This window comes from Rhea pennata, chromosome 26 (genome assembly GCF_028389875.1).
Source record: "Rhea pennata isolate bPtePen1 chromosome 26, bPtePen1.pri, whole genome shotgun sequence".
In the NCBI taxonomy this organism is placed as follows: domain Eukaryota; kingdom Metazoa; phylum Chordata; class Aves; order Rheiformes; family Rheidae; genus Rhea; species Rhea pennata.
In genome coordinates, this window is record NC_084688.1 from 3840958 (window position 1) to 3866899 (window position 25942).

The window sequence follows — 25942 nt, forward strand, 5'->3', positions numbered from 1 at the left end:
GCCGAGGGAGAGGGGAGGGATAGGAAAAAGTGACTGAAATCGAATCGTTGCAGAGCCGCCTTGTCCCCGCTGCTCTGCGGGACGGGCGCGGCTGCGGGGTGGCCCCGGCGGTGGCCCGGGTGGCCCCGGGGAGCTTGCACGCGCGGTGGCACGACGGCGGGGCGCGAGACCCACCGGGCGCCCCTTCCCTCGTCCCCCCCACCCCCCGCCGGCCCCGTCTCCTGCGCTTACCGGCTTGAGCGGCAGTTTGAGGCTCATGTCGGCGCTCGGAGCCGGGCGGCGAGGGAGGGAGGGAGGGAGCTGGGCGCGGGCGGCGGGGTGGGGGAGGCCAAGCCGGCCCCCTGCCTGCTGGCACCCGAGGGCCGCCCCTCGCTCACGGAGAGACCCTCGAGCACAAGGGGCTGGGCAGGATCCGGCCCGCGGCTGCTGCCCCCCCCCCCCCCGCCCCCGGCACGTATCCTGCGTGTCCCAGCGCCCGCGTCCCTGCCGCGAGGCCGGCCCAGCTCCCTCCTGCCCTCCACCCGCCGCCCCCCGGGACGGCTCGAGGGCGCCGTCGCTGGCACCCCCAGGGCGTCCGAGCGCGCCCGCCCGCCCCGAGCCGTGCCCCCCCGGAGCCGGCGGCCCTGCCGGCCGAGGCCGACGCGATCGTGACGCTTGTGACCTGCTCCCCCCATCCCGCTCGCTGCGGGGCCGCCTGCCGCTCACGGCGGGCTCTCCGTGCCGGGCAGCCGGTATTTTTAGACCCCATTAACTGGCTCTCCTTGGTCTCTTTGCCTCCCCCGTGATTTAATTAATGGCCAGGAGTGACGAGCCGTGGCTTGGCTGGAGGCACCTCCCGTGGCTGCGCGGGGAGATCCCGGCGCGCGGTGGCCCTGCTTCTCCAGCGCCCCGTTCCGGGACGGCCGGACGCCTGGGTCCTCGGAGGCGGCGCTGCCTCGTGGGTGGATGCGACACGTAGCCGGCCGAGAGGAGAGGACCGGGACATCCCACCCCACCGGGAGGTTTAAGGCGAAGGGAAGAGCTGACCCCCACCCCGTGCCGCCCAGCCCGCCCGCAGCCACGGCCTGTCAGCTCCCATCCCGTCACCTCGCAGCCGGCTAATGACCGGCATCGAGCAGCCAGCGCCGCTGCACCAGCGTCGGCCCCGGCGCTTAGCAGCGATCCCGGCGCGGTGGCTGCCGGACCGCGGGCCGCGCGGCTGCTCCCCCGTCCCCGGGGACCCGGGCTCGCTCGGGTGGCCCCGAGAGCAGAGGAACAGCCAAGCTGGCTTCAGCCTTGGAAGGTCAGCCAAGGAGAGGAGCACATCTATAAGACCCCAAACGCCACGGGGAGGAGGGAGCCTGCTCACCGCTGGCGGAGGCTGACGGGGCCGGGAGGAAACTCTATCAGGGCCCCAGGATTTAATACCCCTCTCTGGCTCAGCAAGCGCCCAGGCTGCAAACTGTTGGGGCTGGAGGGTTTTCTGCTGATGGATACCTGGGTTCTCCCTGCCGTTAAATCTTCCCTAGGTATCTGCTGCCGGCAACGGTGGGAAACAGGGGTGCTGTTAGACTTATCTGCAAGCCACTGGCTCTCCTAATTCCTGCTGCAGGCTTCTCCTATCAACTTTTTGTTTGTTCACTGACTCAAAGTCATAATTTTCCAACAACAATTTAAAAAACACTTTCTTCCTGCACTTAGAAGGAGGAAACACTGCTGTGGGCATCTCCCCGAGCCCCGCGTCTCCCAGCTTGGCTCCCAGGCCAGCGGTTGACATGTGTCTTGGGCAGGTGAGCACCAAGACGGGTCCTGGCTGGCCTGTGTCCCTTCCCCGCTCATGCTGGCACCAGTGCGTCCCTGTTCCTAGCACTGGGATGCATCTGGAGGGAGAGGAAGCTCGGCACATGTGTCCTCTCTAGGGACAGTGCAGTGCCAGACATACCTGCAGTGACAGTGCAAGTCCATGCATGTCTCCTAGGGTGACAGAGCAATGCCAGGTGCATTGCCTATAGCGATGGCACAGTGCCATGCGTGTCCCCTACACTGCCAGGCACCTCTTACCATGACACATTCCCTATGGTGACAGTGCCCTGGCATGTGTGTCACCTGCAGTGACAGTGTGCTGCCATGCATGTCCCCTTTGGAGACAGTGCAATGCCACGTGGGTCGCCTTTGGTGACGTTACACTGCTGTGTGTGTCCCCTGCGGGGACAGCGCGGTGCCACGGGTGTTGGTGACAGCGCGGTGCCACGCGTGTCCCCTTTGGTGACAGTGCAGTGCCACCTGCTGTCTCGCGGGGGAACGCATGGCCCCTCCGCATGGTCGCCATGCTCCCGATCGCATCCCAGGCAGCGTGAAGGGATGTGGAGCCCACCATCAGGGCCACCACACTTAAGGCAGTTTGTGCCCATGTCCTCCAGCACCACCCTGTCTCTCATGACAGTCAAGGTCAGATGGGGCAATGCAGAGCAGAAAAGGGATGTGGGAGCTCAAACTGCGCCTGCGTGGTGTAATGCAGCCTGGAGGAAGGCTGGTGCAGCACACTCAAAGCAAAATGCGTTCCTTCTGTATACAAATTACCCAGAAGTATTGATTCAGTGGGAAAAAAAAAGCTATTACTTCAACCATTCGGTTCATACAGGAAGAGATAAAAATAAAATGCAGAGATGCTGGAATTTCTCACTGGGTGGAAATGCCAGGTATCACTATCTCCTCTCCCTTTCCCTCTTCTCCAAAAAATACAGCACAGAAATTACTATGAACATACCAGTGTGCCAACACAGCTATGCCTGCTGCTGCAACAGCGTCATGGTCCTACGTGGAGCTGTCCCGCCGCCCACGTACCTGCGTGACCTTCTCGGTGACATTCTGTGTGCGCTCTGTCACTTTGTGGGGTGCGATTATCTCAATCTCCGTGGTTGAGCCGGAGCGGTGCTTCTCCAGGTTGAACTCCACAAAGTTGAGCGTGAACTGGGGGATCTGGCTGATGGTCCGATACTTCATGAGATCCGAGTCCGAGGTGGAGTTTGGGGGGTTGGGTTTGACGTGGGAAGCCTCTGAAAGAAAACCAAGGTGGAGAGGACTATTCAGGAAGGCAGAAGGAGCAGGAACAGATCAGCAGTTCATGCTGACCTCCATGGCATGACAGCCAGGAGCTGGGGATTACCATAAAGTGGCCACCTAGAAAGGTAATGATGTCTGCCTGGCCAAAAAGGTCAGCTTCTTCAGGGCAGCTCCTGACATGCTCAACCTGAGACACCTTAGAGGGGCCTGCTTTTCAGACAGATCATCCACCTTCTCACCATCAAACCTCCTTCAAGGGTCTCAGACTGACTGCCAAAATACAGAGTATCCAACATCCTTAGCTACCTCTGAAGACTGTGGTGGGTTAGAGACCAGCCCCAATAAAGTGCAGCAGAAAAGGGTGTCAAGAATTGGCATGAAAGGACATGAATGAAGAAGTAGGTTTCCTCCATATTCGCATACTCAAACGTGGCCAACATAGCTCTTGACCTGCTGCTCGTGTTCTTGTTCAGTAAACTGAGTCAGGAGCTGGGCAGTGTTCTCACATGGATGTATCCTCCACCTCCAGGCTCCAAGGGGGAGGATAGAGATTTCTCCTGAAGAAGAAATATAGTCTGGCTGGGGTTTGCCAGGCCCTGCTGGTCTGGGTCATAGTGCTCCAGGTGCTTGTTCTTGGCTGTCCACACTGGAGACCTGCTGGACCTGCCCAGACCAAGCACCTGGTTTTCCTCCCTGAGGACACTCAGATGCAGGACAAGGAAGGGGCTCCAGAGGTGGCTGGCTCGTGGACTGGCTCTTGGCAAAGTGCAGCCATGGAAGGGGCACATACCTAGGCCCAGAGGTCTGGAAACATCCTTGGGACCATTGTGTCCCATTCTGTCTATCTCCTATGGGCAGGGCAGGGTTATTTTTTCAGTTTTCTACTGATTCTATCCCTTGCACTCCGATATCGTCCCAAGAGATGTCATTGGCAGGAAGTGTATCTGAAGACATGTGGAACATACACAGCACTGACCTTCCTGCTGTCCACCCTTCTCCCCCCTCTTCCCCCAGATTCTTTTGCCTTCCTCCATGCTGCAGGCCCTCCTCTGGAGGGGCTGTAAAATTTGACTGTTTGAGGAGTCATGATTCCCTACCCCATTTTCACTAGCCAAACACCACAGACTGATCTCTCTCCATCCTTCTAGCATCTTGATTGCTGATGCTTCTCTTGCCTGACCTCCACCTCATTTGTCAACATCATGAGAACAAGAGATCCAGAAATGAGTACCACGGTGAAAGTACATTTCCTCCAGGCTTACAGAGGTGGACTAGTTGGTGTTTAGTTCACCTCTAATCCATGGGTATTGCTTATATTTCACGTGCTGATTGACTCCTTCTGCTCCTTCCCAGAGGAGGTGGGATGGGAGCTCAGAATGCCTCTCATAAGGTTTACACCAGGCAGATCTATGAGGCAGCGAAACACAAGACCATGCAGTCTCACACATTTCACCCACAAAAAAACAGATGGATCTTTCTAAACAGCAGAACCTGCCTACACAGGGAAACACTTCAAAAGCAGTTTGTTTTTAGGGAGAAGACCCCAACTTATCTCCATTTTTCAGAGTTAAAAACAGTACAGAGTAAGAGATTGCCCCCAGGAAGTGCCCAGGAGGACACTCAGTGGAGGCCCCAGCTGCTGTAGCCCAGGACCACCACTCCCACAGTAGGACATAGAACTCCATGGGTTTTCCCCTACCTGAGTTTGCCCTCCTTTCCCTGAATTTTCTCTGGAACTCAGACCTCGCAGCCTCAAAGTTGTCCAAGGAGGAGACCCTGCGGAGGCTGTGGAAGCTGCCCCCATGGCGAGACCGAGCCAAACCCCAAGCAGCATATGACCCTGGTGGGCCCAGCAAGGGAGGTGCTTGTTTCGGGGATGAGTGTTGTACGGTGGGGTCAGCCTCCAGGCTCGGCCTCCTCTCCTTTTCCAGGAGGGATTCGGTCTCTGACTGCATACAGTTCTCCTTGGGCGATGTCTTCAAGTCCCTCAAAATCAGGGAGTCACCACTAGGCTTTAAGACAGCCAGGAGAAAGCGTTTCATTAGAAGAGTGCAGGGGGAGGGGGAGGGGAAGGGAAAGGAGAGGGAAGCTAGGAGAGGTAAGAGGAAGGGCAGAGGGCTGGGAAGCGCTGCTGATTCATGAGTTCAGCTCCAACCTGGACCAGAACTGAGGGTGCTTTGTGGCGTGGCTACCGAGTCCTCAGGGACTTGGCAACTTCTACATTTCTCATAGCACCAAGATGGCCCCACCAGGTGCCTCCTGCTCCCTGGAGGCTGAGCAAATGAAGGACTATTTGCAAGGCATTGCTGAGCAGATGAGAAGCAGGCCAGAACAAGAAAAGAGGAAATTCTAGAGATAGGTTTCTTTGTAGAACATGCCTTGAGATGCCCTTTTCCAAGATGTACCTATGTCTCACCACTGGACCTTCTCTTTCCTCATTCACTGCAAGAGTTCAGACCACCAAGGAGAGTCAGTGCTCCAGGCCCTGAGCTGGTGTCTAACGGAGATGATGTGTTCTGCACCAGAAAGCACTGGAGAAGCTGCTGGGCTTGCAAGCTCTGTCATATGTGGTCCTTCCTCTCCTACAGCACTCCTTGGCCATTGTGAAACTTTTTCCCTGGACACCTAGAGAATGTCCACGCTTTAATGACTCCTGCAATGGGGCATGCAAAGCAACCACCTCCTGGGGCAAAAATCTGAAGGTCTAAGTCCGTTCCAGTCACAGCCACAAGACTGACTGTGTTTTTGCCTGTATGCCCAAGGCAACAAAAGGATGTGGCACTTTTCACTGTCCCTAAGGGCCCTACAGCATGTTTCAGGTTGTCTTGCATGAATACCTGGCGGGGGTCAGGCTGCTTGCTTGCCTCTGCACCTGCTGGGCTGCCATCACTTGGCCTAGACTCCACTGGTGGTGGGTAACTAGGTTGTCCTCAGAGCAGCTAACAGCACAGCGTACACCTTCCACATATGATTACCTAAAAATGTTTCAGTACACTGTATCCTTTCTACTTGGGAGCACCTGGAGCCTTTAGCAGCACTAGTGTCCTTGAGATTGATATGCCTAGAGCATCTCACTACTACAGATGTCTTCAACTTTCCGTAAGTAGAACCTCCAATAAGATAGGTACCTTTCACAAGATCATGTCTGTAATTTTGAGAAGCAGCTATATCCAGTCTGTCTGGATATACCTGATACAGCAACAGTCTAGTGCCTGGACATATCTTAGCAGAGCAAGAGACTCTTACCGGGAGCCTTCTGCCTCTACCTAGAATGTTTCAGAACACAACACATCTTTGCCTGGAGGTACCTTGAGCTCTTTCAACAGTCAAGAAGATAATGAGAACAACAGTCTCTAAAGAAGCTCCATTACAAAAGGCCGCAGATATTTTTCAGCATGGTCAGCAATGATAGCATCATCCTTCATTACAAACACAAAAACTTTGCTGCAGTAACAGGGGAGCTGGCACTTTAGTAGGTCCCTGGAAGGACTGAGAAGCCAGTACTACCAATGCTGCCTGGGATGGGACATGCACTGCCAGGAAAACATGAGGAAATGCAACATTTCAAGGCATGCCTGCAAGTTATTGCCATTTCTGCTCCTTGCTCAGACCAGACCTGCTTTAGTCTCACTGCAGTCACTAGCACGTTCCCTTCTCAGAGCAGCGCATCCCATATTCCTTGCAGGCTCCCTGCAAACCCATGTGACTCCAGCAGGCAGCAGGCACTACTAAGCCAGACCTTCTCCTAGCTTCAGCAGTAGTGTCTGCAGGCTGGTGCATGTCTCCTGCACCCCTGCAGACCTCTCCAGGGCCATGGCACACACCGTATCAGGCTAGCCCCTCAGAGCAGCAGGTTCTAGCTCTATCCCATGCGACCAAGGCAACAACGCTCACTGCCAGCCTTTGCTAAGGCTCATGCTCAGCACCGACCCGTTGCAGGAGCCCCTGCCACCGAACACGGCACTAGCCACAGCAGCCAAAGGGGAACGGGGTGGGGAGAGCTGAGGAAGAGCACTGGGTCCTAGCCTGAGGCATGGACTTGTATCAGACAAAGGCTACGGTTACCTTTCCATAGTCAATGGCTACTCCATCAAACTCACTGGTGGGCAGAGATTTCCGCTGGATTTTGAGTCGCCGCAGGGACGGGAGACTAAACTTCAACCTCCTACCTTGACCTTGTTAAAAAGAAAAACACAAACAAAACACAAGAGACACAGATGTAACCTAGCTGCACACAACGTCTGGAGCGAGACGGCCACGGAGGGTCGGGAGGGCAAGGGAACAGGCTACAGGTGTCTCCCAGTTAGATTACTGGTGGACATTGGTGCTCCACGTCCTCCTGGGTTGACCACGTTGGCTGTCATACTTTACAGCTAGGGCCTAGGCTGAGGCTGTGCCACACACGAGGCAAAATCCCTGCCAAGCCCACACTAAACCGGCTCCCTCGGGCAGAGACCCTGCAGCTCAACCGCACAGTGGAGGGAGCTTGGAGAGCAGGAGCACAGCTTTCCTCAAGGACCGTTCACCCTCCCAGAGCGATGCTGAAGGCTGCCTGGGACTCAGGGAGAAGAGCAGCCCCCAGAGCACCTCGAGCGCAGGCCTGCTTCTGCTCTTCCCCTCCCCACGACTGGCCTGGCCACCACACCTCCGATAACGCCATACGGATCTGGCCTGGGACCAGCTGGGCAATCGAACCTAGTGGAGAACCCGTGCACCCTGCTCTCCCCAGGCCTTGCAGCAAATCTCCTGCTCCTCAGCTGGCGTTGGGGGACTCCCATGCCACACGGCCCTTCCTCCTCCAGCAATCTCACTCTTCCTGTGCTGGCTCAGGGCTCATACCAGCTCAACCACTGCCACTCAAGGGAGATCATGGCCTAGCAGAAAGCACCACTGTATTGGAGTAGAGTCCTCTACATTAGCAGATGCAAGACGGAAAGGTGCAGAAGATGTTTAAATCAGTTAAGGAGGTTAAAGCCACTTAAGGGATTTGGACCTGAAGGAAACTGAGCCTCTAAATCTCCTTGGTGGGACTTGGAAAAAGTAAAAATCAGCCTGTAAGTTTATAAGGCATTAAAAAAATAGTTTTAGCATTTTTGTTCCTGAAGTTATTCTGGATTTTAGGTGAGGGAATGCTGGAACAAAGACTACATTTGACAGTGCTCTTGCTGCCACCCCAGGCAATGAGGAGGCCACCTCACTGAAGCCCCAGGGACCGATGGCAAGGGAACCACCTGGGTTAAGAGAGTTAAGCGAGGGGAGGAAGCAAAGCAGGCTGAGAGCAAGGGGCAAAGTGGGAGCCAGAAGAGTGTGGGGCAACTGCATGAAGCAGATATCAAAACTGGGTAAGGACTGTGGGGCTAGAAGGAAGCGATGACTGAGTGAGAAGAGAAGAGAGAAACTCCAAGGACCACTGAAGGGGGCTAGGGGACTGGTTCAAGCAAATGTGGCCAAGTCCGTGTGGATTCCCCTTATGTGAGTGGGGAAGCTGGAGGTGAGGTCAGCTGAGGCAAGCAGGACACACAGAGAGGAGTTTGGGCTGGGGGGAGATGGGAGTGAGGAAGGATGGAGAGAAGGGGTCAGACTTGGAGAGGAACCAGCAGAAATCCGTGTCTGCTAGGGCATGCTCCCCAACAGCACCCAGAGTGGGACACCAGGTCCCTGGTGATGACCCGTAGTGATAAAATCTCTCATCTGCTTGCAAGGCCAACCCACTGAGGAGGCAGCTCCTGCTACAACAGGGTTTCCGTCAGCTCGAGCAGCAGCATGTGCTCCCCTGCCATTCCCTCCTGCTTTGTGCCTCCTGCTCCTGTCCTGGGACAGCTCTGGCATCCATTCATCTCTCAGCAGATCCAGCTGTGCTCGCTAATTAATTGGACAAAAGATTTTCCTGGGCAAAACCAAGGTGCTGGTCTTATGCTGGGTTAGTGAGTGGAGGTGGCTCAGCAGAGTCCCGCAGGTGCAGGACCATGCAGGGCCAGGAGCCAGGGAGAAAAACCCCTTGCTTAGCTCAGCATCACCCTACATTAAAAATTAAGTGGCCTCAATCCACTGTTAGGTGATACTTTGTCTCACTTTCCTTATGTCTTGGTCCTCCATTAGCAATAATACCTCTTGATGGCATAGAGAAGAGATCCCTGGATGCGGGGGAAGCTACACGATCTCCAGAAATGCATTGCTTTCTCTAAGAGAAAGCAGCATATTGAGGAGCTGTTCATTTTTAGCAGGTTTTGCCTTCTTTCACTTAGCCTTGATACATAACCGAAAAGCTACGGTAGGCTCCCAGCTCTCTGCACAGCTGGTAAGAGAGGAGATGACTCCTGGCCCAGCTCCTATAGATCACTACCTTGGCCGGCAAAACTCGAGCTCGAGTCCTCATCCACCCTTGCAGCAGCCCAGAGCCTGAGCCAAGCCCGGGGCCAAGCTTACAGATGGCAGAAGCAAGCAGCCGACCTTCCCCGCACGCCGAGCAAGCCAGGGACCGGCCAAGCAGCCGCTTGTGGCCTTGTAATTAAAGACTCCATCAGAAACCCTATGCACAAGAGACCAATCTGAGATTGCACAGGCAACTCTGGCATTTCCTCATTCCCCTGGGCTTGGCTTTGACACCTGAGTAATGCTCCTTGGGGTATGCAATATAATATTGAGCACGCAGGAAATCAATAAGTGCCATTTCTATGTGAGCACTGTCTGTAGCCAAATACACATCTCAGGCTATTTTAGATAGGATACAAATGTGTAATATGTCAAGACATATTGACAACTGAAGAGGCTGGAAGCCAGCAGCGTTGGTGGTACTTAGGATGTACTTAGCAGCCCATTCAGTAGATGTTAACTGGCATTATATTAATGCACCAAAGAGAATACTCACTGCTTCACAGCCAAAGGAATACGTGCACAAGCAAGATGTACGTACACACGCACATGTCCGTAAGTCCTGTGTGCGTACGTCTGGCATAATGACATGCAAAATGATTAATCACACACACCGTCTCCACTGGTACACACGGCCCCGTATGCACACACATCAGCTGCTCTGGCGTATAAACACGCGCTGAGCCTGGATGCATTTAAAGCTCATGCTAAAGTCCTGATCCAACGGGTAGCAGGGCGGATGCGCTGCACGCAGCCCCGCTGGGCAGCGCCTTGGCTGCTGCTTTACCCGGCCGTCCCGCGACGCGTCCCTGGCCTTGCCGTGCCTCCCACGCGCGGCAGCACGGGGGGACAGACCTGGCCTGGTCCCGCTGCATTAACTTTGATCCATGTATTTCAGCCCGACTCGAAGCGCATGGCAGGTGACACTGCTATATATAGTGAAATGCACGGCCAGGCACGCTGCTTGCCTTAAGATATGTGTCAGATCATTTCTCTGCATAAAAATATAGATGACTAACACAGAGGAGGGGATAGCAGAAACTGCGCCTCTCCTTCAGGGCCAGGTGGGTTGAATGCCTCTTTCAGCATCTGAATACCTTTAAGAACCTCGTCACGGCTCTCCCTTTGCTTCAGCCTTCCCTAAAATGGGAATTTGAATTTTCCCTGCCTCGAAAGCCCCTGTAAACCCTTCCAGCTCGGGGCAGAGCTGAGGCTTGTAGGCAGCATGGCCACAGTGATGTGCGATAGCTTCCTCCCACCGCTGGATAAGGACCTCTCCCAGGCTACGGGTGCCATCACCCAGCTGCCCTGGAGCACCCACCACTGCCTAACCCTGCCCGGCGGTGACCGCCCGTGTCCTGCAGCCCTGGAGCACCCTGAGTCGGGGGTGACCTGCGGCAGGCACAGGGGACCTGGGCAGCTGAGCAGCCGGGCTGCGGGTCGCACAGGTGGCCAGGCTCAAAAGCCCTTTCTATTTTATTTTATTTTATTTTATTTTATTTTATTTTATTTTATTTTATTTTATTTTTTTGCCCCATTGCTTTTGAGTCAGATCAGTCCGCTGATGGGGATGCTTTGGCCGCGGGGCTCTGCCAGCCCAAAGGAAGCGGCTGAAGAGGGTGCCAGGGCCAGGCCGGCTGCCTTCAGCACCAAATTACGTGGGGTTTGCAGAACCGCGCGTGTTGGCTCCTCCCGGGCTGCCGGCGACCCGGGAGGGACCGTGGCGCCACCCCCGCGCGGAGGGGCTGTGAGGTCTGCGCCGGGCCGGGCCCGCCGCGGGGCTCAGCCCGTTCCTCCTCCGCAGGCTCGCGGAGGCTGCCCGGAGGATGCGGCCAAGGCCAGCGCTGCCCTCCCTCCGTCCCCGCCGTCCCCGCGCCGGCGCCGGCGACACTCACCCGAGCGCCAGCTCTGCGACAGCCGCCGGTGCAGGCTCCGGCCGGCGCTCTTGGCCACGAGCTGCGCCAGGTCCTCGAAGTTCAGGATGAACATGATGACGACGCCTTCCTCGTTCTTCACCGGGACCACGTCCACCAGGCACCGGAAACACGAGGCTGCCAAAGAGCAGAGACAGGGCTCAGGGGGCCGCCCGGGGCTCTGCCCACCGTCCCCCTCTTTGCAGCACCATGCTTTGGAGCAGAAGTATTTTTTTTAAGCATTCAGCTGCAATTCCTCACTGCGGGAATGGAGGATTAGGATGGTCCGAGCCCTTGGAGAAGTTTGTCTCTCTGCAGAGTGCTAACACAGATTGCATCTGGAATATTTTTTAATATCATTATTTTTTTCCAGGACAGTTATTTCTCTTAATGCATTTTACCCTCACAATTAAAGAGCAGGTAATTAAGAGCTCGCAAAGTTCCCAGGTAGCAACGTAACCTCCTTAGGCATGCCGGCCGCCTCCCGCCTCCGATGCTGGCAATGGACAAGTGCATCCCGACACCGCGTCCTGACACCGCGTCCCGACACCGCGTCCCGACACCGCGTCCCGACACCTCGCCCGGCCCCACGTGCCGAAACGCTTTTGCGTCGTGAGCCATCGGCCGCGACGGCAAATCCCTTCGCCCGGCGAGCCCGGCTCGAATCGGTCGAGGACACCTAAGCTCGCCGAGACGGAGGTGCGAGGCGCCGGGGGCGAGCAGACCGCACCGCGCGCCTCCAAACCGGCGGAAAGCAAAGCGGCCTCTTTCTGCGGGAATTTTTGGCCGGCCGGCATCCCTTATCTCCCTTGCCACGCTGGGCAGTTTGCAAACGGGAGGGATTAGCGCGTCAGGCGGCGCCGAGCGGCGCTGACGGCCCTGCCGGGGCTTCGCCCGCCGGCCGGGGCCGCGCGGGGAGCGGGGGGCGACGGCGCTGCCGGCCTCTCCGCGCGCCGTTTTAAAGAGCTCAGGGCCTCCCGTAATCAGGAGCAGATGGCCGGCATCGGGGAACTTCAAAATCTGCCCTGACGTCAGCGGGGCGCGCGCACACACACACAAGAACGGGAAAGAAATGGATACGGTTAAATCCGGTTAAAGGGCCGGGCAGGCAGCCGGGATTATTTCTTGCTTTCTTTATTTCACCGTTGTTCACCGCACGGGGAGGAAATCCACTTAAAAGCGCGCCGCGGGGAGGAGGCGGGTGGGGATTTGGGGCAGATAAAGCCATTTTGAAGGGAAGCCTGGGAGCTGCCCCGCTCCGCCGGGGGAGAGGAGGGGTGAACCGTGCTCTGCACCCTCCCCTGCGCCGGCTTGCGAAGGCGCCTGGCGCCCCGGCCCAGCGCTCGAACCCGGCCCTCTCCCCTCCTTCGCGCCTTGTTTTTCTCCTTCCTCCCTTTTCTTTCCCTCCTTCGCCCCAGCTCGGCGCGCTTTGCTCCGTGCCCCCTGCAGCGGGCGCCCGGGCGGCAGCCGAACGCGCCGCGGCGGGAGGATCCGATCCAGCCCGGAGACGTCTCCGGCGTGGAAGCGGGCGAGGGGACACCCGGCCTCCGCTCGGGCTGCCCCTAAAGCCGGGGCTCTGGGACCTCCGAGCTCGGGGCGCGAGCGGAGATGAAGCGCCCTGCCGGGAGCGAGGAAGAGGGTCCTGGGGCCGCTTCGTCGCCTGGTGCGGCCGGGAAGAGCCGGACACGTCGTCCCCGGCACGCAGCCTCTCGGAGGTGGCTCTGGGGACAGGCAGAGCTAGCAGGGGGGTCTCCCCGTCTCCCAGAGCCCGGCGGACCTATCGTCCTTCCATGAATTTGCCTGACTTTGGACGTGGGACTTGCCGCGTGGACGCCAAAGAGAAGGGACGATTGCCAGCCACGGGAGCTGGAAATAATCCCTGTTTTGCAGTCCGAGCCCCCATGAGATGAAGTTATGCCTTGCCCAACGCCACGGGCTTCCAAAGAGGGAGGAGACGGTCCCAGAGCCGCTCGCGGTCTCCCGGTGCCCGCAGGGGAGCCTGGATGCCGACGTGGGATGGGAAGGGTTAACGCGGGAGCCGGCCCCTGGGGCCCCAAACTGGGCCCAGCTGCAGCCCAGCAAAGGGCTGTAAGGAGCAGCTGGGAGCGGGGCAGGAGGCTGGGGGTTTGGAGTCAGCAGCTGCCTCGGTTTCCCCGTGTGCTCGGCCTTGGCGTCTCCCCAGCCGATTTATCCCCGTGACTCCCCCGTCCTTCCTCTCCATCCCAACGAGGGACCTGCAGCGCCACTTGGCCCGGGGGGCCCGAACCGGCCCCAGGAGGGACCCCCCGGCCGGGCCTCGTCCCTCCGCTTCCTTCCTCGTTCCTCGATCGTCCGTCCCCGTCCATTTGTCCGTCTCGTCCCTTCAGCTGTTCAGCTAATCTGTCTCCATCTGTCTAATTTTATCCAGCCACCGAACGATCTCTTGGAGGAGTCCGGGGGCCATTCGCAACCTGCCGGCGCTTTGGCTTCGCTTCCTCCCCGCCGTGGCTGCGGGGCGGCGATTTGGGGCCGAACGGGGCCCCGGGAGGGCGCGAAGGGGCTGCGGCAGCAGCGAGGGGCTCCACGATGGGGTCGCCTGGGCTGGGGCAGCGAGCGCCCTGCGCCGGGACCCGGGGGTCCGGGTGCGCTCCCGGGAGCGCGAGGACACGACGGTGACGGTCCCCGGGGGTGGCGGGGCCGTGGAGGAGCCCTCGAAGCTGCTGCAGGGAGTGATTTGCACCCCGCACTCGTGCGCAGGCGGCAGCGCCCGGGGCTCCCTCCTCCTCCTGCCTCCCCCGCCGGCTCATCCGGGCTGAGATCCTGCCCCAGCGGCCTCAGCTCCAGCCTCCCGTGATTTATTTTCCCTTCCCAACACTGGGCATCCTCCCAGCCAGGCTGTCCCCAAGGTGTCAGCGAGCGCTAGGTTATCCTACAGCTTCCCACCGAGGAACAGCAGCTGGGACCGGCCCGGGGTGGCTGTGGGCATCCCAGCCATCGTGTCCTCCGACCTTGATAAAAGCGAGCACTTAATAACATTAAAAATGTCGTTGCGGGGGGCCCTGCCCTCCCCAGCCCTCTTATCCTCCTCCGCAGCGGCAAGAGTGGTTAATGCATTTGTCCCTATCGTCGGTATTAAACTAATCAACAGGACACGGGGGTTTCTGAGAGCAGGACACAGACCGGTATTGTTATGAATATTAAAAAAAAAAAAAAAAAAAAAGGAAGCTATAGCAAGCTATTAATCTGCCCTGGGAGCTCGTGTTGAATCCTTCCCTCCCCCAGCCAGGAGATTTAATCTGCAGGGTCTCATGGCAGAGTGGCTAAATCTACGGTGGTATTATATAACGGAGCGGAGGCGAGGGGCCGGCGAGGGCACGGAGGGGCTGGGAGCGCCGCGCTCCTCCTCGCCGCTGCCGCAGGAGCCGAGGCCGCCCCGGCACCCGCCCGTCCCCGGAGACGCTCGGGGAGGCCCAGTTGCGGCATCGCTCCCGTCCGGAGCGAGCGCTAGAAACTCGGCAGAGAAACCCGGAGAGCCCCCGAAGCAAACCCTCGAGGCTCCCACCCGCGACTCCAGCGCCGGGGCGGTCGTCTTCCCGCGGCTGCGCCTCCCGCCTCCGCGAACCGTCGGCAGCCCCAGGGCGCCGCGGCGGAGCCTCTGCCCGCGCCGAGCGCGCAGAGGTCGAAATCTGCTGTGACACGAAACCGGCAGCAACGCTGCTTGCGGCAACCCCCCCCAACCCGTTCGAATGACCTTATTAAGTAACGGAGATGGGACGGATCTTAGCCCTGCGCAGAGTGACTAATATCAGGAATTTCTGCTATTAGCCGAGGGCTCATCACTTGGAAACGATAGAGGAGGGGGGAAAAAAAGCAGGGAGCAGCGGGCGACGGGAGGATAACGAAGAGCCGCTGATGCCGCGCGGCCGCGAGAAGCGGACGGGATGCTCGGAGGCAGCGGGAGACGCATTTCCACCCGGCTCCGCGCCGGCGCCGGAGCGCGCGTTCCCGAGGGCTGTCGGCACCCCGGTGCCCTGACCGGGGGCTGCCGGAGGCGGTGACCCGCCGCGGGAATTTGGGCCTTGCGCTCCAGAAACCGGGGTGCATCTCGAGGGAAAAACATTTGGGGTATTTTTAAAGGCCGAGAAATGGAAGAGCCGGAGCCGGGACCAGCTCCGACACGGCGCTCCGGTGCCCGAGACCGTGACGGCCCACCCGAGGCCGCGGCGGGCGCCACGCGCGGCGCCCCTTCCCGCGCTAAATCCCCGCAGGCATTAGCGCAGCTTAGCGCCGGGCCGTGCGGCACAAGCTGCAGCAATTCGAGCGTTTCCTGGGACCATCGGTCTGTCCGTCCAGGCGTCCCGGTGCCACGTAGAGTCAGCGAGAGGCGGACGGGGTGGGAACGGGGCAGGGGGGGCTCTGCCCCGGGCAGGGATTTTGGGAAAGAGCCTCCTCCGGGCGCATTCGCTATCGTGTGGCGGCGACGTTCGAAGGCCCGGCCCGGAGCCGGGCCACGGCGTCCCCTTCCCGCGGCTGCGACCCTTCAAACCAAACCAAACCAAACCAAACCGCCCCAGCTTGGCCTCAAAACCTCGCGGTTTTACGAAAGCGAAGGGCTGAGCACGGGGGCGGGGGCCCCGCGCCTCCGCTGCCGCCGGGAAGGCTGGCGCGGTCCCGCGCTCTCCCAGCCATCCCTCGGCTGCTCTTCTCTGCTCGCAAGACTCCAAAAACCGGCGCTTTCAGAAAGCCGGAAATATTACGGGATAACGCGGCGAGCTCGCGGGCTCTGCCAGGTCCCCCGGCCCGGGGACCTCTGGCCACACGTGGACAAAGCTGTCCCGGGCCAAGCCACCTCGCCTGGGCTGGGGAGGGAGGGACCCGCGGGGGACACCCTCGCCTCCGCCGGGGTCCCCGATCACCCTGCAACCTTCCCTCCTCCTTCCTGAGCGCCCGGGGTGGGTTGGAGGTGGTGGGGGGGGGGAATCCTGCATCAAGTCACCAGTGTGACGAGTTTGCCGGGCTGATGCATCGGCCGCACCAGCTGCCCGCGGCTCCAGCTGCCTCGGGACCAGGCTGTCCCCTCTCGCGTTTGCGAGCATCAAATTCGCGCAGATTAAAAGCAAAGCGCTGAACGGCCGCTGCCAGCTGCCGCCGCCGCCGCTCGGGCCGGGCCAGCGCCGGGCGCCCCGGGGAGGTGCCTCGGGGGTGGCCGTCCCAGGGCCGGGATGCACCAGCCTCCGGGGGCCGGGGGCCGCGGCTGCTGCGGGAGCTGGCTCGAGCGCCTGAGCCCGTAATTAACCTCCTGGCCGCGGCGCCCGGGCCCTGGTGGACCCAGCTGCCAAGCATCTTGTAAGGAAATTAACTTTTGACTGATCTCCTGGCTTTGAAAGGGGTGGATTAGAGCCCAAATGAGCTGCAGCTGGGCTCTAGCCTCTTTCCAAGGCTTTTCCAGGGCCGCGGCAGCCAGCAGGGAGGGCTGAGCCTTCCCCATCTACGCTCTGCTCTGCTGGAGCCGTCTTTACTGGCCCTTTTTTGGGCTGTTGGAGGGAGGCACGAACCTGGGGAGATGCAGTTTGGCTCAGCCCTGCGTTTTCTCCACGGGCCCTGCGGTACCCCACTGCCAGGCGGTGGGCAGAGCCGAGGGGGACGGCGGAGGGACCCCGGGCGCGGGCTCTGCCGCGTGGCCTTCGCCAGCTCTAGCAATGCCACCGCTCTGCCCGGGAACACGCCGGCCCCCTGAGCAGCGGCCCCGGTGGGATGCCTGGCACGGGAACCCCCCCGCCGGAGCCACCCATGGGTGCCCCGTTCCCACCGGCTCCTGCCTCTGTGCCAGTGCCCGGCCCCACTCGGCTCCGCTCAAAGCAGCCGGGAGGGCTCCGGCAGGCAGGTTCGTGGTATAATTTTGTCTCTGGCATGCCACAAAAACGAGGAAACAACCATGCACGCTGCAGAGCCGGGAATACCGCAGTAATAAACAGCAGGTCGAGCCTGGAGATTGGTGACGCCGTTATGAAAAGGAGGACAGGCGGGTTCGGAGCCTCCGCGGTCTAATTAAGCAGCAGCTCCCTGTAATGCGAAGGCCTTTTCTTTGCCGATAAGACCGATTTATAATGGGCTGAGCGGTCACAGGCTGAGTGCTGTGGGGAGACAATTGGAAAGCATATTGCTGGTGGGGCTGGGTTTTAAAAATAGACATGAAGGACTTTCTTCTAGGCTTTTTTTCTTCTTCTTCTTTAATAAAAAAGAGAAGAAAGCAGCTCAGAGCTGCGCTGAGCTTTTCCCGTGGCCTAGGGGAAGAGCAGGGCTTCAAGAAGAGGAACGAGCGTCCTGCGCTCTAGGAACCGGAGCCCAAGGACGGACGAGGACGTGGGTCCCGGCCCCTCGGGGATCCGGCCTCCCTCCAGCTCTCGCTGCTCTGGGGGCTGGGACTGTCCTGGAGAGGGGTGACGAGTAGGAAGAGGTTCCTGGTGGCCCCAAAGCCACCAGCAATGCAGACGGGGACCAATTCCTCCCTCTGCCTTTATCTTCCTGCGGTGCCACCCCAGTGCCAGGGGCTGGGCCCAGGAGCAGCGCTCGGAGCAGGATCCCCCCAAGGAAACGGTAGCGTGAGCCCGGCCCCTGCCTTCGACATGGAGTCAGGGAAGCCCAGACCGGAGCAGACAGATGGACCGGGGCCAAGCTCTGCCTCTCGGCCCCTCTCACCGCGACCAACCTTGGTTTGTGCAATATCTCATGCAAGGGGGGGAGCAGGATCTGGTGCACCGCGGGGCTGAGTCTGCAGGAGCTCAGCACCTTGCAGGATGGGTCCCTGCAGATCCGGGTCCCACGAGCCCACTCGCGCACGCGCCCACGGCCGCTGCACCTGCTGCCCTTGCCACGGCCACGCACCGTCCCTCTACAAAGGCCCTGCCTGGCCAGGAGCAGGGGGTACAGCATGTGCCCTCTTCTCGTGCCTTCCCGGGGACGCTGGGCTCCATCCAGCGGCTCTTAAAGATCAAGTGACCGAGGGATGGCAACGCGTCCTGGCTGTTACGTCCGCTCACCCGTTGAACGCCAGATTGCCCGGTCCGGGCTGCAGCAGAGCGCTATTAACTGTCCCCATCGCTGGCGGGAGATGAGGTGCCACCACAGCCGCAGCCGAGCAGGAGCGGGGTGGCCCCAGTGCGGGACCCGCTGCAGAGCCGCGAGCCCCCACGTGCCTCCTCCGGGGAGGGCTCAGCCTGGGAGAGCCGCGAGCAGGTCCCTCGGGCGATGGGGAACCGTTGAGGAGATGAGGGGCTGAGGGACACCAGGCCCGCGAGCGGTCGGACCCTGCCGATGAGCCGGGTCCGGCCGGGCAGAGCACGGGAGAGGGGATCTGGGTTAACGCGAGGGGGTGTTGCCCAGCGATAAGGCCCCAGGCAGATAGACGGGCACCTGGATGCCAGCCCAGGAGATAGGGTGCCGGGAGGGAGGCCAGGACACCTGAGTCCCGGCCCGGGAGATAGGGTGCTGGGCTGGGAGCCAGGACTGCTGCCTTTTCTCTCCCTTCATTTCAATTGCTTTTCTTCCATCTTTTCACCCGCCCTGAGCTGCGTGTGGCAGTGGGCAGCCCGGCCCTCTAGCCAAGCCCCCAGTCAATAGGATCTAAAGCAATGAGAAGGCTCTGTAGGTTGAAAATAAAAAAATATATATATTTTCCTCTAGCGAGTGCCTGATCTTCTGAATTCCCCTCGCCTCTGGCTCTGGTGGGAGCCCTGGATGCTGCTGTTTTGCAGCATCAGGCACTAAATATTTATTTAACTTCCTGTAGTATTAGAACTAATCACTAGTATTTTCCATCAAAGCTTCATTTTCATCTTAACATAATTCCATCTGTGCACGCACAAGCCACATCCTGCTTGATGAAAATGCAGCTCGGCTGCCGGCAGCTGCACCGCTGCCTGGCCAGCACTGAAATGCCCAGGCTGAGTGCGGAGGAGAGCCTCGAACTGGCTTTTGGCTCAAACGGGATGGCCTAATCCACCATGTGAGGAGCCTGGCGCCGGGTGGACCTGGCTTGTTCAGCACCAAGGGCTTGCAACTAGCCCGATTTGTCCCCTTAAATTTGAGGTAGCAACTCCCCAGGCAGGCGAGTGATGGACTTGGTCATGGCCCATCTTGGAGCATGACCAGGAGACCCACATCTGAATCCCAGCTCCTCTGCAGACCTCCTGTGTGAGCCTTGCTCATCCCTTATGGAACTCATGAACAAGCCAGCTACGTGTGCGAAGGGCCATCACTTGGCCTGTGAGCCAAGGGCTCATGAATGGGCCAAATGCCAAACAGTCCATTGGTGCCTTCCATTGCTCAGGTCCTAGCACCCAGGTCAGCATAGAGATAAGTCCATCCAGGTAGGAGCCTCCAAGGATTGACCCTGCTCCCACCACCCTCTGGCTAAAACCCAGCATCTGGGGTGAAATCATGATGCAGCAGTGGCATCAGGTCCCCATCCAGAGAATGCACAGAGGGGTGAACTTGCACAGAGCTGCTGCAAGGACTGTAGCCTCCTACCAGCTTGCCCTGCTCTGAGTAACCCTGCTTCCAACCAGCTGCCACGAACGCGCTGAGACACGGCTCTTACTGTCTTTGCGGTAGTAGAGGATCTCCAGCTTGCACTCCTCGGAGCCCAGTAAGGCCTGGGTGAGCTGCGCAATGGAGTTCTTGGTGGTGTCGGGCCCAGTGAGGAAGTCACAGGTGCATGGCCGCTGCATCACCTCCACTCGAGAGTAGCCAAACATCTCACAGAAGCCATCGTTGCAGTAGATGATGGCACAGTTCTCCATCTGGGCATTGGCGATGAGGAACTTGCGGTCTGCAGAGATGCAGCAGAGCGGAGGCTTAGGAGGAGGAGCAAGCTCATGGGGATGGGTGGCCCTGGTGGCAGTGGTGCAGCCCCAGCAGAGGCAGGTTGGCCAGCTCAGAATGGTAGGACACTGTGGGGGATGTCATGGCCTGCCAGGGGCATGATGTTAGTGGTGATTAGAGTACCTGCCTCTGCTCCCCATCTCTGGAGAGGTGTCCAAGTATGGTTCTTCTCACCATGGAGCTTGCTTCAGCTGGGAGTGATGGGGCAGCAGTGGTTTTAGAGAGGAAAATTCTTACAATTCCACATGAATCAGTGACTGGGAACAGGAGAAACTCAAACAAAGGTCCCACTATGCAGATAGCCCCATTCTCCTGGTGCCACCTGAGCCCCAAGAAAGGCCATCGTGGAGCGGCAGGGGCTCGTGTCTTGTGGTTGACTGAGCTGAGGAGGTGGGAAGGGATAAGTGCTGAGGGCCAGGAAGAATCTAGGCACCTGCTTGCAGGTGTGGATTTGCTGCTGTTTAACATGTGGGAAGTCACTCGCGGACTTTCCCTGAACAGTACTTCTAGGGGAGGGAAGAGCTATGGAGTCCTTCTCCTTTGCTTCTATCAGAGATCTAAGTTATCTTGGAGACCTCTCACCCCTGAGGTTGACTGAAAGCAGGCAAGAGGTAAGAGAGACAGCATGGCGCTTAGTTTCCATGGGAAGCTGGGCTAAAACCCATGAAACTAATGATCCTCCTCCTAATTCTTTATAGGATAATTGTGCCTTGGTGCTGAAGCTGTAATCAGGATTCTGCTGGGATCGGTGGCACATGTGCACATGTAAGCAGAAGAGTGACTAAAAGGAAAACTGAGGCAGGGAGCGGTGGCCCTTACGTGTTGCATGTGCCAGGGACAACAGCTGCACAAACCTCTTGCTCCTCCCAGGCTCTGCTCTGGTTGTCTTTTCCCAGCGGGGCAGCTCAGGGGAACCACTGAAGCAGACCCACGGCACAAGGGACAGACCCTTTCCTTTCCTCGCATCCCAGGGCCTGTGGCTAAGCCTTCTGCCTCCAGACAGATGCAGGAGTCTTCCTTGCCTGCCAAGATCCCCTCTTTCCTGGCACTTTTACCCATCAGTGGCTATTTTAGAAGTTTCCCATGCCATAGCCCAGGGAGCAAGAACTTGGTTTGGCCCTGGAGCTCAGGCCATGCTTTTCTTTTGAGAAATAACAGAGATTGGGGAATCCTGGGCTTGCTCCAGACCCTGGAGATGATCATCTCTTGGGCAGGTTTTGCTGGGCTCTTCAGTGGGAAGCTGTGTGCCCATGGCCAAGCTGCCCTGTGATGGGCTCCTCTTCTCTGTTTGGAGCAGACGCCAGGGACATGGGAAAAGACCTTTCCTGCAGCCTGTGGATCTGCAGAGGAAGGGCTCACTGCTCTATTTCCAGGGCAGTTTGAGCGGCTGGGATTGGGATTGGAGCAGGCATCTCATCTCCTGTCTTTAACATAATCTAGTAATTTGCAGAGCACAGCGCCTGACTGCCCTGAAGGGCAGTGGCGCATGTGGCCAGTGACTTCGGGCACCAAGACAGGGCAGAGGCAGCACCCGCTGCCCAGGCGACCGCCCCCGCAATGCTCCCCCTGTGGTTTGGCATCTGCTCTGGGCTGCAGCCAGAGGCAGGTCAAAGCTGCAGAGGGTCCATTTGGAAGCTGCCTCCTAGCACAGACCCCAATTAATCTCCTGGATTACCCAGGAATGGCATCTGCAGCGTGTTTGTGCCAGATCCCCAGCTCGCTCGTTCTTCCAGCTTCGCCGGGGAACGTGCCAGAGCCAAGTGCCAGGTTCGCTGAAGTGCTGGAGAAACCTCTTGCAGTTCTTGGTGGGCCTCAGGCCAGGGCACCCCCGGCCACGACACAGACTGGTGGGACCCCAGCAGGGCAGGGCGGGGATCCCCCTCACTGGTACATGGTGAGACTCTCCCTAACACCACCTCCTGAGTCTCTGGTGGCTTTCAGCCCTGGAAGAGGTCCTCCCAGTAAAATCAGTACTCCCGGGGCCTCCGTACCACCGAGGGAGGGAGGTAGAAGCCCTCTGGAGAGGTGACGCTAATGTCTACAATGCAAAGCTGTGTTGGGAATGGCCTTTTGGTGCCTCAACTGAAATGTCAGAGAAGGAAACTTGATGTAGGTGAAAACAAGGGAGAAATGGCCAAGCTCTAGTGGGCCAAACCCACTTTTCAGCCCATCCTGAAGTGGCTTCTGAGTGACTCTTCGCTGGGAGACTCTCCTACCTTGCACCTTGTTATTCCCTTTGCCATGCAGGATGGAAATGGTCTTTCCCAGATGAAGAGGAGTAGTGAAACAGGACAAAACCCTGTGTTCATGTTTCCAAAATTCTCCCCTCTGTTGGTTTTACTTTGTCCAAACCTATTTGCCAGCTGGAAGACAACACGCAGAAGAGATGCTCTTCTGCCAAAGCCCTGTTTCTGGGATGCCTTTACCATCTGTGATGGAAGTTTTGCCCAGCAGCACCAGCCCCAGCGGCCTGGACCAGGGATGCGATGGAGCAGGACAGTGTTTACTGCATTTACGCTGCTCCAGAGCCAGCTACACTGAGTCTAAGTGATGTGACCAAGGCCATGAGGGGAACGAGCTGGAGAGCCAGAGCTCCCTGTGCGTATTTTCGCCCCAGATTTGCTTTCTGCACCAATCTCCCTTGCAGATCTGCCCTCACCCTGCAGTACTCGGTGCTCAGGGTGCAGCGCAGGGGAGCAGCCAGGCTGGGTTTGACAGTGCACCATGAGCACGAAGCACCATGAGGAAAGTGTTGGGCCGGGGTCCCTCTGGCTCCTGGCGGGGGGGGACTTGCCGGGATCCAGTTACACCCATGGGGGGCTGCAGGGAGGTGAAAGCAACCGCGAGCAGGGGAGGGAGCAGACTTTGGCGGCGACAGCGATGCAATCCCAGGGGACGCCAGCCTGGCCTGGTGTCTCCGAGCACCTGTTGGGTCGCGAGGCTGCCGCGGGGGAGTCGGGGGGACGTTTCGGCAGGGCCGGTGGGCGGCCGCCTGGCTAGCGTCTGTCATGGCCGACGGGCCGCGGGGAGGGAGCTGGCAGGGACGAGGGGGGCCTGGCTGCTTCCTGGCTGGCACGCTTCACCGTGTGCCCCCGCTGCTCCCCAGACGCCGCTTCGCAGCAGGGACTGATAGGAACCAGGGACAGTTTTTCTCACTTCCCGTTCTCAGGGTCACGTCACTCGCTGCCAGACCAGGCAGCACAGATCCGGCAGGGACGGGAGCTCCGGGGATGTTCGCCCACCCGGCAAACTCGGAGACAAACCGCAGGGAGCCCCGGCGCTCGGTGGGGATGCGCAGCCTTCTCCCCCAGCCTTCCTCAGGCAGACCCCCGGGCACGGCTGACGGGGGGACCCCGGCTGCCTGCTCTCCTCCGCGTGTCCCCGGCTGTGCAAGGACGATCCAGCCCCATCGGGGTGCTGCGAAAGCACAAGCTGATCCGGAGCCGCCTCCTCCCTGCAGCCCCCCACCAGCCGCATGCAAACCCCAGAGCTCCCTGATGAGCACGAACTCTTTGCTATATTTGATACGAAAACTAGCCAAAAAATTCATATAAAGGGATTACTCCGAGCAACAGCAAATGGCAACATTTCACCAGGGACGGCTGCCTCGGAGCAGCGCAGAGTTAAAGGCAAATAGGCAGAGAGCCCGTCTGTGCTGGCACCCGCCCGTCCCCCACCCAGTGCTCGCCAGCCTGGGACTTCCCCGGTCCCTGCCACCCCGGGGACCCTGTGCCGGCCCGGGGAGGGGGGGGGGTCTGCCGGGGGCTGCGGTGTCTCAGCCCGGAGTCGAGCCGCTGGCGGGGCTGGAGGGGGGAGGATCCGAGGTGCGGGGCCAGCTTGTCCCTTCTGGCGCCCGGTCTAGAAATACCCGCGGGGGCACTGCCTGGCCGTCGCCCACCCCTCTGCCCCCGGGGAGGTCACAGAGGCGCCCTCGCTGCCCCGTCCCCTGCGCGGGGGGCACCTGTGCGCCCGTGCCCGCGCCTCCGCCGCGCGCCCCCCCGCTGCTCCCCGCGCCGCCCGCCGCCCGGGCCGGCGCGGGGGGAGCGCTACTCACTTTGCCCTTCAAATTTGCGGATGATGGTGTCCAGGTAGGTGTTCTGGGGGGCCACATGGCCCCGGCGCACCGGCATCGCGGCGCCGCCGAGCGCGCCCCGGGCGCGGCGAAACTTCCCCGCGGGGGCGGCGGCGAGCGCGGCCCCGGCCCGGTGCGGCGCGGCGCGGCGCGGCCCCGCTCCGCCTCACCCCGGGGCTGGCCCAGCTCTGGAGCCGCGCCGGCCCGGGGCTCCCATGCTCCCGGCGGCCGGAAGGGGGAACCCCTCCGCCCGCCCTGCCTCGCCGGCTCCGGGCGGGGGAGGCTGGGGAGGATGAGGATGGAAGGGGGGAGGGGGGAGGAAGGGGGGAGGCCCTGCTTGGAGGAGACGGGGGGGAATAATAGAATAAAATAATAATAGTAGAAATCCCCAAAGTGCTTAGTCACCGCTGCCCCGTTCCGCCGGCGGCTCCGGGGTAGAGCTGTCAACAGCAACAGCTGCGAGCCGGGAGCCGGCAGCCCCCACCGGCGCGGCCCCCCCCGGCGCGGCCCCGCAGGGCAGAGGGTCCGCAGCCGTGGGTGCCCCGGGGGGGGGGGTGCGGGGGTATGGAGGAGGTGGGTGCTGGGGAGGGGGGTCCTTGGGGTGATGGGGGAAGAGAGGTGTTGTGGTGAGGGAGGAGGAGGGGGCTAAAAGTGATGGAGTGCGGGGTGTAGGGGGTGCTGGGAGAGGTGGGACACTGGGGTGATGGAGTGAGGGGGCTGGGGATGATGGGAGAGGTGGGATACTGGGAGTGATGGAGTGGGGTGCTGGGAGTGCAGGAATGCTGGAGGAAGGGGTGCTGCGTTGGGAGGGTACTGGAGGAGGAGTGTTGCGATTGATAGGGGTGCTGGGGGCTCTGGAGCTGAAGTGAGAGCTGAAGGAGGGCCGCGCCAGGGTGCAGGGGTGGGGGAGGAGGAGGCGATGGTGGGTGCAGGAGTGCTGGGGGTGGCGAAGGAGGCGCTGATGAAGGTGCAGGGGGCCGGTGGAGGAGGGTGCAGGTGGTGCTAAGTTGCAGCGGGTGGTGGAGGAGGGGTGATGGTGGGGGTGCTGGGCTGCAGGGTTGGCAGACGGGGTGCTGGGGTGCAAGCGGTGTTGTAGGGTGTGGAGGAGGGGGTGCAGGGAGCGAAGGAGAGAGTGCAGGGGACAGAGAACGGGTGATGGTGGGTGCAAGGGTGCAGGGGTGGAGGAAGGTGGTGGGGGCAGTGGTGCGAGGAGGGGCAGAGGAGCGGGTGGCGGTGGGTCGCGGGGTGCAGGAGTCAGAGGAGGGGTATATGGTGGGTGCAGGCTGTGGGGGGGGGGAGGAGGGGATGATGGTGGGTGCTAAGGTGCAGGGGGTCGGAGGAGGGAGTGATGGTGGGTGCAGAGGTGTCAGGGTGACGGAGGGTGCCGGGGGCGGCGGGTGCGGGGCGGGTGCGGGGCGGCGGGTGGCGGGGCCGCGCCGGGCGCTGTCCGCTCGCCGCGGTGCTGAAGGGCCGGGCGGGGCGGGATGGGGGGGGTGGGGGGTTCGCGGCCGCTCCGTCCCCCGGTCCCCGCCGCACGGGGAGGGGGGAGGCTCGGCATGGGGAGGTCCTCGGCGTGGCACAGGGCCCTGGCGACATGCAGGGTCGCGGGGGCTCTGGGGTGCATTGAGGGACCTGGTGGGTCCCCGGGGCTCTGTGGGGTTCTCGGGGCTCTGCAGGGCAC

The 25942-nt window shown here is 60.1% G+C and overlaps 1 protein-coding gene across 5 annotated transcripts in view; it reads right to left on the reverse strand.

Annotated features, from left to right (window-relative positions):
- The window catches only part of KCNH6 (potassium voltage-gated channel subfamily H member 6), a 36639-nt gene extending 12280 nt beyond the window's left edge, over window positions 1–24359 (reverse strand). Inside the window, exons 1-6 of one of the 5 annotated variants that reach the window (XM_062595448.1) lie at window positions 24244–24359; window positions 19906–20136; window positions 11310–11465; window positions 7108–7217; window positions 4742–5054; window positions 2824–3035 (exon numbers count right to left, since the gene is read on the reverse strand). In XM_062595448.1, coding sequence (XP_062451432.1) covers window positions 2824–3035; window positions 4742–5054; window positions 7108–7217; window positions 11310–11465; window positions 19906–20136; window positions 24244–24319 — 1098 coding nt within the window. In that variant the 5' untranslated portion in view covers window positions 24320–24359. Of the gene's footprint in view, window positions 1–2823; window positions 3036–4741; window positions 5055–7107; window positions 7218–11309; window positions 11466–14868; window positions 15021–19905; window positions 20137–23114; window positions 23247–24243 lie in introns of those variants that run through there. The other 4 variants (XM_062595447.1, XM_062595449.1, XM_062595451.1 and 1 more) reach the window with 4 other exon arrangements.
- Between the last annotated feature and the right edge of the window lie 1583 nt (window positions 24360–25942).